The sequence below is a fragment of the Amblyraja radiata genome, chromosome 11 (assembly GCF_010909765.2).
Source record: "Amblyraja radiata isolate CabotCenter1 chromosome 11, sAmbRad1.1.pri, whole genome shotgun sequence".
Lineage (NCBI taxonomy): Eukaryota > Metazoa > Chordata > Chondrichthyes > Rajiformes > Rajidae > Amblyraja > Amblyraja radiata.
The window spans coordinates 27,694,364-27,706,997 of NC_045966.1; the positions used below are offsets into that span (position 1 = coordinate 27,694,364).

Sequence of the window (12,634 nt, forward strand, 5' to 3'; positions counted from 1 at the left end):
AGGTTTCTAAATGAATTGATAAAGGCAAAGTAAATTAAATGTTTTGATGCTGAAATTTATAGAGCTTAACAAACAGAAGAGTTTAGAAAATGGAAACACACAAACAGTAAAAGGGCAAGTTTAAGTTTATTATGAGTTTCTCTTTTTTTTAACCCAAAGGAGAAACACTTCTCGTCCAAAGGAGAAAAGTTGATTACTGCAACATTCCTTAGAATAATAAAATAAATGAAAGGGGTTGGAGTTTAATTGTAATTCAGGTAACTGATTGATGGGCTGTAATTACAAACATTTGTTTTATTTATTTGTGTATTATAAAGCATTCATAACCAAACATTCACTGGTCTTTTATCACAAATAATCATTTATTACAATGTACAGATCTTACATCATTGTACTGCACATTAAGAGCACAAACTGTATTGGGAAGTGTATAAAGCAGAGGACACTGTCCCAACTTCATCTGTGAAAATTCAAATGTACAGTTATAAAACATTTAAAAAAAACTACTGTTCCTTAAAGAGGAAACGGCAAAAGCCTGCAGCATAGAAGTTTAAAAGCATGATTGAAACCTCATTATATTAAGACTTTTATTTTGTAACTTTAAATGTAAGATATAAAACCAATTCAATAGCCCCAGTACTATTATGAACCACAAAAGAAATGCTTAAAACATTTCAATATTTTTCTTACAAAGTGACTCTGTTGTACAACAGATTTTTTGTTGTGCTTTACCAAGGGATAATTACTGTGTTTGCTCCAGTTCACTTTAAATACTATACTATGTAGCATAAAGGTCAAAATAAATACTGCAAAGAAAATCTAAAATGGTCATAAATGTTTTCAGAACAGCTTTTGATCAGTGAAACTGAAACCTTTAGACAATTGGTTTGGGAAACAATATCCTACCTATCAGTAATATATGCCAGTCAATTAACAGTTATTACATTGGAATATATATATGTTCAAGACACTTCCCAGTACAACATGACAATTCATTCATAAGATTTAGTACTGTAAGTGTCAAAATGACAATGCATAAATGAAATCCAACTAGGTGTTGACCAATCTTCTGTATAACAACATTCCTTTCCAAACTGGTACAAATTAGAAATCAAATACCAAATGATTAAACCTTGAAGTGGAATAACAGTACTCCAATTACTTTTTAGGTGGACAGTAACGCACAAAGTAAAATCTCTTTCTTTTTCCTACCAAAGGTTGATCAGAAAAACTATAAGCTTTTAATTTAAAAGCAGTCTTCCATATCTCAGGCACAATATGGGTCTATGTTCACATCTAAGCAGACACCAAATGATCATTCCTTTTATACTTAACTAGAATTACATAATATATTTACTGAGAATATTGTACTAATGGCTCCCAATTAGGCAATAAAAAAAACAAGAAACAAGCATGAAATATCAAATTAAGCGAAAAAATTGTTATTTTTAAGTAAATATATGGTATCACAACTTTCCATTCCTAACAATCATCCTACTCTGCAACTGCCAAACATTTGATTTGTATGTCAAAAATAAATATTTATTTGAACAATGATATATGGAAGCTATAATTCTAAAGGTACTACTAGTCTAAACTGTACATTATAAAGAAAAGAATTGATAAAAATTAAGTATTTTCATCTTAAATGTTTAAAACTTTGAATAGTTTTGACAAATAAACAAAACATGTTTTTTTTGTGTTAGCTGAATCTTTGCATTCAATAATAATAATGTTTAAACTGCTAATGTTTCAACACTGAAGCTCTTGGAATGCTTAAAGAGTTGAGCTCCCAAATAAAAATCAGCTTTCAATTAAAAAAAACACTATTCAAAACAATAAAAAGCAAACAAGTATATGCCAATTAGGTGAGCATGTGGAATATGGCTAATTAGTTTGTGGAGCTAACTGAAGATTTTTTCTTCCTTCACTGTTATGTGACAATTTATGCTGCACCAGTTTTACAGAAACAGCCAACACCTTTCTCAGTTCTCCATAAGACAGTCAGTAGACTACTTGTCCTTTAACAATATCATCAGGTCCAATCCTGTACAGATGCACATTCTTGGAGTCATGAGCCAACTGAAAAAAAGAGTACAAAATGCAAGCAAAACCATGGCTTTTAACCCTCTTCGTCAATTTTAATGTTTAATTTTTCCCACTCCAAAATATGTAATTCAGCACAGACTGAAGACAGACAATTGCTAAAATCAAACCAAAAAGACTGACTTGTGAATGGTTGTACTTTTTACACATTATCAATAAATTACTTTGACACTAATCCAGAAAGATAAGTCTCCATAAGTCTGCATGCTGTAAAATTAAAAGTAATTAAAAACCAAACAATCGACTCCAAATGATTCAGTTTCACTGACGTTATCCCTGAAGGAAAATCTAATGTCATGATTGTGTATTATGATTTAACAGTATGTGTGCATCATTTAAAAACTGCTACTTACGATTTAAAAAGTAACTTTGCAGCTATGTAATGCATAAAATGGTGGCCACACATTTGCAGCCAGATTTATTCCATTGGACAATACAGCTCATTTATCGAAATAAATCTATCTGGGTCGGATGTGCATCAACAAAGTCTTCTCATAAGAAAATCAAATCCTGGAACGATATGAATGAACTGGAGCCTCTCCTGAGTTGCTTTCTTGGTATAAACTGCTGTGCTCAACACTTAAGTAGAACAGCAGGAATAGGAACACCGTTCTGGAAGTCCTCATCACGGATGGGACTGCAGGTAATATTAAGTGAAAGTTCTTGCGTAGAAAGGAATAATAGTCTAAAAAGATTCAAAAGGAGTCAATTTTCCACAGGGGTAGGAGTCTGCAAAGGCTGGCTGATGATGACCTGCACCACATAGTCCTTGGGGATTTTCAGCTCCTCCAATTTCATTTTGTCTGTCAGCGGTCGGCCAGAAAAGAACCATCTCTGGCTGGAGGGCTCTACTCCCTCCGTTGTGTGCAAACGTCGTTTCATGTGATAGACTGTATCAGTACTGCGGACAAGAAGCTTCAGGTCTTTGCCTGTGGAGAGCCGCAGCCGCAGCTGACATTCTTGTCCAGTGTTTGGTGAGGGTTCTGGGATGTCCAGAGTCTCCAAGTCACTTTTCTCTTCAATCATATTGATTGGAGGTGCAAGGCAGTAAACTGGAAGTTGATACCTATTCCCAAGTTCATCATAACATTCTGTGAGGACTCCTGTGAGCGGAAGGCAAAAAGAAATAGTCAGTCACAAATGACAAACATTTCCTGTCATAGGCAGGAAGATTCATTTTTGTGCGCATATAAGCATTAAAACTAAGGAATAAAAGCTATTCTATTTGAACCACCAGTCTCATCTTTAAATGTGGGAAGCAGATGTAAATAATTGGTGAAGAAAGTTCCTTTTAGAAAACACCGACTTGGAAACTCAATTGCAAAATGCCATTTTTTATCTCCAGCATAATAATAATGCAATTCAAATTCAATTCTTTCGGCAGTGAAATTTGTCAATGACCATTTGGATTGGCTGTGCAAATTTCTAGAATTAAATGAAAATACTTCAGGGTTTTATTTCTGCAACTGGATGCCATATCCTCTGCAATAAAGATTGGGACGTGCTAAGTAGACCCATTATCTTCGACGATGGAACACTGCTGCACAGGAACAGGCCCTTCAATCTACAATAGTTATGCTGACCATAATGGGAAATTAAACTAATCCCATAAGTCTGCAGGAAAAAAAAATCCTCCATTCCCTGCTTGCTCATGTGACTGTCTTACATATCGCTATCGTAACTCCTTCCACCAGCGCCACACCATCCCTCACCCCCAATCTCTCCCCAACATGTTACAGTGAAATCAATTCAAGTTTGTCCAATCTTACGTTATAACTAATCCTCTCTGATCCAGGCCTTTCTGATCCTCCCTTTCCAAAGCCTCCATGTATCATACATTTTTCTATACCACTGCAAACCACTACCTGAATTATTATTCCCCTCCTCTCTGCATTGTACCAACCTCCTTCACCTCAGCCCCCTTTCACCCAGACGCATAAGCCCCAAGTACTTTCCTACACATCTCAGTATCCAAGCCTATCAATCGTTTGGATTGTTTCCTCTCATATTCTGAAGCACGGGTGCCAATACCTCGATTTCCTGACCCACAAATCTTCAATAGCACCATCTTTTATCCTCACTGTTTACTTCTTTACCACCCTTGATCTTCAGTAGAATTCTGGGACATTCACTCTGATCCCTAGCAGTTTTCTTGTCCCTGAAAACCTGAGGCACTGGCCCAATAATTATTTTCCATATCCCCAAGACATACAGCAAATGTCTAATCTTTATTTTGCTCTTGAATCTTTGGTGCAGCTGAAGCTTGACCCAAGGATCCCATGCCCAATGTTAGGGATCGAAAATAGTAGCGTGATTAATGAAGGAGTAAATTTTAATACATCAAACAAAATAGTTTAAAACTAAAATAATTAGAATTTACATGATAATCAAAAATATTATGGGCAGGCATCTAATTTATGTTAAATAATTATTTGCAGCTATTCCTTATAACAGTCGCGATCATACGTGTAGTGTAGTTCCAGAGTATTTGATTTTTATTACAGAATTCAAATAACCAACGATTTAATTTCACAAATTTTTAAGCTAAAAGAATCACATGATCACCCCTGAATAACATATTCAGGATCTTCTTTCTGATCTATGCTTTTGAAATATTGTGCTGTTGCAAGTAAGAATGTTGTTGTTCTATCTGGGGCATATGACAATAAAACACTCTTGACTAGGATATTCTTAAGCTTATGACAGGTCCGTTCAAGAGTATGATAACGGAGGGTGAGAAAACAGTTATTAAAGTACAAATAAGGAGAGCTTGGAACACAAATGCAAGCTTTTCTTAAAATTATTGATTCTGCCACAACTCAATCTGTGACGACCCTAGAGACAGTGAAAAAAAAGATTTTCTGGGCTGACGGATGTCTGTTACAGAATGCATGGAAAATGGCACGGTTGGATTGTTTTTCAAAGCAGAGAAATAGAGTGAACACGATCTTGATAGGTTGAAAAGTGAAAATGAAGGCCACCTGGACCTTAGTGCAATGATCAAGACACAGATCAAAAGTGATTTGCAAAAGATCTACAAATGATGCAAGGACATTTTATTTTACAGTTGTATGATATGTAATCATTTGCCTTAGTGCAATGGATAGATTCAATATTTACTTTCAAAAGTAAAATTGGAATTTAAAAATAAGTTGTATACTATGTGGAACAAGCAGGCAATGCTTCTGAATGGAATCCACTATAAGCAGTCAGTATCTTGCCTCTGATGCCATGATTTAGATAGAAAAGCTTAACACAGAATTAAGTAGCGCATCATTTTGAAAAGTTAAAGGCTATAATCAACAAAAAGGAAAAATTGTTGAAAAAAATATGGACTCTTTCACTTTCAACAAATAGGTAAATATAAATTATTGCTTAAAACTATTTGGATTATTACTGAACAGGACAATTAAATGAAGTCCTTCCTTCCCAACTTTTAATCGATTGTTGCTCAGGTTAACCATAAACACTGTAAAACAATAAAACCATATTATAGAAAAGAGAGATTCACAAAACAACTTCAAAATCCAAAGCAAATTGCAAGCTCCTCTTATGACAACATGACCAGGAAGCATTTTGATGTACACAAATCATGCAACATGATTAGCAATCAGGACTATGTAATGAAAGATAAACTCAATACCCCAGGATGGAACCTTTAAAGATAGACAAAATGCTGAAGTAACTTGGAGGAACAGGCAGCATCTCTGGATAGATGGAATGGGCGACGTTTCGGGTCGAGACCCTTCAAGACATTTCAGTTGTGAGGAGAGTTCGGATAAGCTGGATTTATTTTCTTTAGAGTAAAGGAGCTGACAAGAAAAGTAAGCATGCAGGTACAACAGACAGTGAAGAAAGCTAATGGTATGTTGGCATTCATTGTGAGAGGATGCGCGTTTAGGAGCAAGGGGTTGCACAGGGCCCTGGTGAGACCGCACCTGGAGTATTTTGTGCAACTTTGGTCTCCAATTTTGGTCTCTAAAGCTGTGGATTAACAAGTATCATATGTTATATGCCTTTGTAATAAAGGATCCTTTATGACTTGTTAAACCACCTAGTGATCCCCTATCTTTAATGATCTGGAAATATTTCCTTCAAAGTTACTCTATTTAATATTTCTCATTAGTCTATAATCCTTTCCTCAAATGCATTGCTTCACACATTTTTGGATTAAATTATATTTAACAGTTTCTACCCATCTATGTCCTCCCCAAGTCAAAAGCTTTCTACCTCCACATTGACCACAGCCAATTTTTGTGTCATCCCCATCCTCAAAATTGCATCCCTTCCATTGCACCTCTAAATCATTAATGTGAACAATAAGCAAGTGACATAATACAGTGTCTCGTGAAACACGTGGTAACCAGCTTTCAGTCATAACACCATCTGTCAACCTGTTACTGAGCCCATTTTGGTTTAAACTTGGCAGTCTCCCTTGAATGTTACGTATTCATTTTTGTGAACAGCCTCTCATGTGGGACCTTGTCCAAAGTCTTACTGAATTCTATGTGCACTGCATCAACCAACACATGACCCTTTTAAACCCAGCTCAAAAAATTTAATCAAGTCAGGGTAAAACATGCCAAAGTTAATACCGCTCAAACTCAAACAAAGTTAAGTCACACCTATTTCCCCCCTCACCCTCCCCATCCACCTACACTCCTTCCTCTAGCTTCACAAATCACAACTCTTCAATCCTTTTATCTCACACCTTTCTGTCTTTTCATCTCCGGCTTTTATGCACCATCTGTCGACCAAAGATCCCCTTATCTGTATCAACCTATTACTGGTCAATCTTTATCCTACCCTTCCTCTCTTCCTGCTTTGCTCCCCCCCTCCCCCGCACAATCAATCTGAGGAAGGGCCCTGACCCAAAGCAACACCAATCCATGTTCTCCAACCCATTCCAGCTCTCTGTGACAATTTTGTAATGTTTTCCACACAAATACAAAATAACTGATGTGCTAATTAAAAGGCCATTCCTTCACAAACAAGTCAATTGATTAATATACCGTATTTCCCGGCAATGAAGACGCACCTGCGTCGAAGACGCACCCCAGTAGTTACCCGCCAACCACCACCTCCACCGGTTGCGCCTGTGCCGAAGGACATCGTGGCTGGCTGGCGGGCGGGGCCACCAGAAGGCGCTGAGGGTGCCGCCGGTGCCGCTGTCCGGTCCGCTACCCGAGCTACTGAATGAGTTGCTGGCATGATCCATGCCCCCCTCCTTCTCAACACTCCTGCCCTCCCCGCAACGTTACCCCTGGCGGCCCAGCCAAGTTTGCTACTTTGTGCTGATCTAGGCCAGACTGTGAAAGGAACTCTCCTCCCCCCCCCCCCCCCCCCCCCCCCCCCGCCCCCAGCGGCGCTGTCCTTTTAAATCAGCTGCCAGCAATGAGGGATAGACTTGGCTATCCCTCAGTACAGCAACATCGCTCTTGATGTTGCTGTACTGAGGGGTAGCCAAGTCTATCTTTCTTGGTTTACAATCTAACCTTCAGCCTCCAAGACGCAGATACATTTTTGGGCCTTATTTTAGGGTAAAAAATAGCTTCTTCATTGCCGGGAAATACGATAATTAACTCACATAATCATTTCTTCCAGCCAATACCCCAGACACTTGCTCAGCCCCCTTCCCCGTTTTATTTCCTTAATCACTACAATTTGCCTTCTGTCGCAGATGTCTATTAATTGCTTGCGATTCTTTTTGTTGGTCAAAATGTCCCTTGAGAGGCCCATCAAAAGTCATGATGCACTGATGAGATCAGGATTAAGAAATAGACAAATAGACTGTAAATAGCTGTGAAATTTTGCAGGATGGCAGATAACCACGATTTATATGATTGGACCAAGCAATAAGAACAGTATGCCATTTAAAGTTATGGTAGTTGGCAGTAATGAAACATAAATATCATGAGAGTCTCAAACTTATAAATAGGTCCATTGGAGATTCCAGATAGCTGCCTGGTTGCCAAATTGCTAAAAATGGTATTGACCACATCTATAGGCTGCCAATCACCGTTCATATATTATTGGTGTATCTAAAAAGATATAAAGTACAATATAATTTGGTACTAGGAGAGGTTGCAGCAAAATATTTGAACATCTGCCTGCACTGAGATGGATTCAATAAAGTGCAGTTCTGGTTCCGAGTTGCTCCACAACCACAATTGTGGTATTGTGGGTCCAAGAGAGGTCATCGGAGATGTTGACTCCCAGGAACCTGAAGCTAGAAACACGTTCCACCTCCGTCCCGTTAATGTGGATGGGGGTGTGCGTGCCGCCCCTGGACTTCCTGAAGTCTACAATGAGCTCCTTGGTCTTCTTGGAGTTAAGGGCCAGGTTGTTGTCAGCGCACCATGCTGCTAAGTGCTGGACCTCCTCCCTGTAGGCCGACTCATCGTTGTTGCTGATGAGGCCAATCACCGTTGTATCATCTGCATACTTGATGATGGTGTTAGTACCATGTACAGGTGTGCAGTCATAGGTGAAGAGGGAGTAGAGGAGGGGGCTCAGCACACAGCCCTGTGGAACGCCGGTGTTCAGGGTGAGGGTTGAAGAGGTGTGCTTGTCTAACCTAACAGACTGGGGTCTGTTGGTTAGAAAGTCCAGTATCCAGTTGCAGAGGGAGGGGTCGATGCCCAGGTTACCGAGTTTGATGATCAGTTTTGATGGTATAATGGTGTTGAATGCTGATGTTGAATGCACAATACCTCAACTCTGATCAAGAAGGCTCACCAGCGTCTCTTCTTCCTGAGGAGACTGAAGAAGGTCCATCTGTCTCCTCAGATCCTGGTGAACTTCTACCGCTGCACCATCGAGAGCATCCTTACCAACTGCATCACAGTATGGTATGGCAACTGCTCTGTCTCCGACCGGAAGGCATTGCAGAGGGTGGTGAAAATTGCCCAACGCATCACCGGTTCCTCGCTCCCCTCCATTGAGTCTGTCCAAAGCAAGCGTTATCTGCGGAGGGCGCTCAGCATCGCCAAGGACTGCTCTCACCCCAACCATGGACTGTTTACCCTCCTACCATCCGGGAGGCGCTACAGGTCTCTCCGTTGCCGAACCAGCAGGTCCAGGAACAGCTTCTTCCCGGCGGCTGTCACTCTACTCAACAACGTACCTCGGTGACTGCCAATCACCCCCCCCCCCCCCCGGACACTTATTATCACTTATTATTATTTATTTAAATCATTTGCTATGTCGCTCTTCCAGGGAGATGCTAAATGCATTTCGTTGTCTCTGTACTGTACACTGACAATGACAATTAAAATTGAATCTGAATCTGAATCTGAACACCAGCATTGCACACACCCTTTTGTGAATAAAATACTGATTCTGACAAAAAAAAATCTGTAATAAATGACAAAAAATGGCAGGTATTTAAAAATGTGATATTTAAATACATTATCCATGGATGGGTGGATATTTTAAAATATTTATTCCTAAAATAAACATGTTTTCTATTATACCAACCAGAATACCTTAAAAGCATTTTGTTAAATTAAAAAAATTGTAAATCTATTTTTACTAAAATCTCTTTTCACTAATATTTAAACGTGCCTTCGATGAAGTCTGAACCTTGTATTTTAGCCCTCATCAAGGGTCCACTGAATCTCTTTATTCTGTACTTTTAAACATAAGGATTTATCATTTGTATTTCTGTCCACAATGAAAACCTCTTTCGCAAGAAGTTTGTTTTAACTAAACTTTGTGAAAAATGCTATTATTATCCAGTTTAAGATTAACTATTGTTCTTGTTGCGCTGCGTCATATAATGATGTGCAATATTCTGAATGGAGAGAACACAATGTATCAACTGCACAGCCCATAAAAGCTAAAAGAATAAGTTGCTGAGCCACAGATTTCAGTCTGGTGCAATTAACATACTGTAGCCTGGGAAACATTAAAGAGATGTAACACTGTGGCAGGGGCTAAATCAGTGGGGGGAAATTTGCTATTGATTTAAAGTCTGAACGAAGAAATTCAAAACAAATGCTAGATGGTGTGATTATGTGAATACGAGGGGGAAAAAAGACGATCTCTGCAACATTTCAGGCTTTTATGGGCCAAGATATTAATGCTGTGGTAGAAGAATTAGGAAAATCTAAACTTAAATGTATTCCAACATTTAGTATTTTTCTGACAAGCACAAGGAATGGAGAACGGATTAGATCTTTTGAAAAGATGAGTAAACGAGCCATTTGACATACTTGCTTTTATCGGTTAGGACAAGTTGGGACATCATGCTGAAAGTTTTCAGTGAGACCATACTTGGAATATTGAGCAGAGTTCTGGTCACCAGCTATAGGAAGTTTGGAAAGGTGCAGAAAAGGTTCACAAGGATCATACTGGGCTGGAGGGCTTGACTTGTATGGAGAGGCTGGGACGTTTTCCCCTGGAGCCTAGGAGATTGTAACATTACGGAGGTATACAAAATCATGTGGCACAGTGATGAGTTATGGTCAGTGTTTTTTTTTGTGTACAAACAGTGTCCCCCCTATCCTAAAGATACATAGGTGCAAAGTAAAATGACACCACAGTTTGTACACAAAAAAAGTATCTATAAATTTCAAAGAAGTTAAGCATCCAAACAAAAATCTTGAAACAAAATGTCAAACTGATGACAAAAGGAGAAATCAAAATTCCACCACTCAGAATGATCCAAATCAGAGGGAAATAAACAAAAAAGTTAATTGCACATTCTACATTTTTGAAATAGTAGGATCAGAGAGTCTGTGAACCACAGTTGTTTTCAGCAAACTATGAGATAAACAACACCATAAATTGCAAGCAACATGCCAATTGATAAGCCTTCAGATAAACCAAATAATGTCAGAATGTTTTGATGAAATGGTTGGATGCTTTCAAGAGTTTGAACACACTTGCATCGATTCCCAATTAAAGCCAATAAAACCCTCCCAAATAAAGAACTGATTCCAGAGTAGGTGACCTTTGAAAAAGAACGTCAAGTGACGCAGCAAAATGGCGTAAAATCACTGGATCTATATTGGTGAAGGAATCGAATGAATGGCTAAGGATATGTTGAAAAACAAAATCCTCAGATCAATAATGAAAAGGGCCTACAACCAACCCCAACTCTTTTCAACAAATAGGAGGGCAGAAATGGACAATGGAATGCAAATATTGATTAGGAATCTTCGCTGTTGACATTTAACACACTATCAGGATGACAAACATTCCAACGTCTACCTTGGAGTTTGTCGAGATGTGTTTTGGTATAGAAGAGAGAAATCTAAGCGAATGCAAAGAAATAGTAAGCACAGCAGGCATCAGCGTGATCAGTGGAAAAAATGACTGTGCACATGAAGCAATGGAGCAAACAAGTAAGTTTGGTAAGGATGTTCCATAGTGCCTGTTAAGTGATGGAGATAAAGGCCTTAGCAAAATTTTTAAAAGGCAATGTAATGTGAACAATGCTGCTCCTCGATTGCCTCTTAGAGTCAAAGAAAGAATCAAGAAATTTTATTAACTGTAGTGTAATGGAAACCAATATGACCAACTTAATCGTGCACCATGTCATCACAGAATGAAATGTCGGACCACAGAACAGACAGCAAAATGAACTGCTATTGGGGATAGAATCTGCTACTCTGGCTACAAAAGAAAATCAGATCAACCAACCAACCAAATGCCATTTTATATATTACAAGAATAAATAGAGAATATATTATATCATTTATGCGGCGTAGGATTGCACATGAGGCAGAAAGAATAAACAGTTTATTGAGACATATTTTATTCTGGAAGTTTCATTTATACTGTTTTGGTAAACAAGCCAACACAACTCTTGTGTACCAAATTCATGTTTTCACCTGAAAAAAAGTCTGCTTCTTGAGTTCATCAGTCACAGCTGTAGCTAGGACATGACCACCATTTATTTTAATTTTAAATAAAGTTGTAATGGCAAAATTCCAGTTTTGGACAGTACTTTGTATGCTAATACGTAAGCAGTAGCATTTTATACAATAAATGTAACTTTAGCTAGTCTGCTAACCATTCAATGCAGCTCATTCAAAAAAAAACAAACAAACTATAGGCCAGTTCATTGGCTATATTTAAGAGGGAGTTAGATGTGGCCCTTGTGGCTAAAGGGATCAGGGGGTATGGAGAGAAGGCAGGTACAGGATACCGAGTTGGATGATCAGCCATGATCATATTGAATGGCGGTGCAGGCTCGAAGGGCCGAATGGCCTACTCCTGCACCTATTTTCTATGTTTCTATGTTTCTATATCAATGAACCGAAACAAAAATAATTTCAACCCAATGTCAAAAAATTGTTGGATATTCCAGAATGTAAAAATTAAAATAAGCTGGGACTCACTGGGGTATCAACTAAAACATTTAATGCAGTATTTTATCTTATTTATTGTCATTTTACACCATGATTGGCATAATACCCAAGATATCTTACAAACAAGGACAGGAAATCTGAACACAAAATATAACTTTTGAGAAGTTACTTTAAGTTGAAAGATATGTACAGGTTAGAAAAAGTTTAAG

The 12,634-nt window shown here is 38.3% G+C and overlaps 1 protein-coding gene across 1 annotated transcript in view; it reads right to left on the reverse strand.

Moving 5' to 3' along the window:
* Window positions 1-228: 228 nt before the first annotated feature.
* The window catches only part of ubtd2 (ubiquitin domain containing 2), a 63,028-nt gene continuing 50,622 nt past the window's right edge, over window positions 229-12,634 (reverse strand). The window contains exon 3 of the mRNA XM_033029592.1: window positions 229-3,209. Within this exon, the coding sequence (XP_032885483.1) occupies window positions 2,812-3,209 (398 nt within the window). The 3' untranslated portion in view covers window positions 229-2,811. The remainder of the gene's footprint in view (window positions 3,210-12,634) is intronic.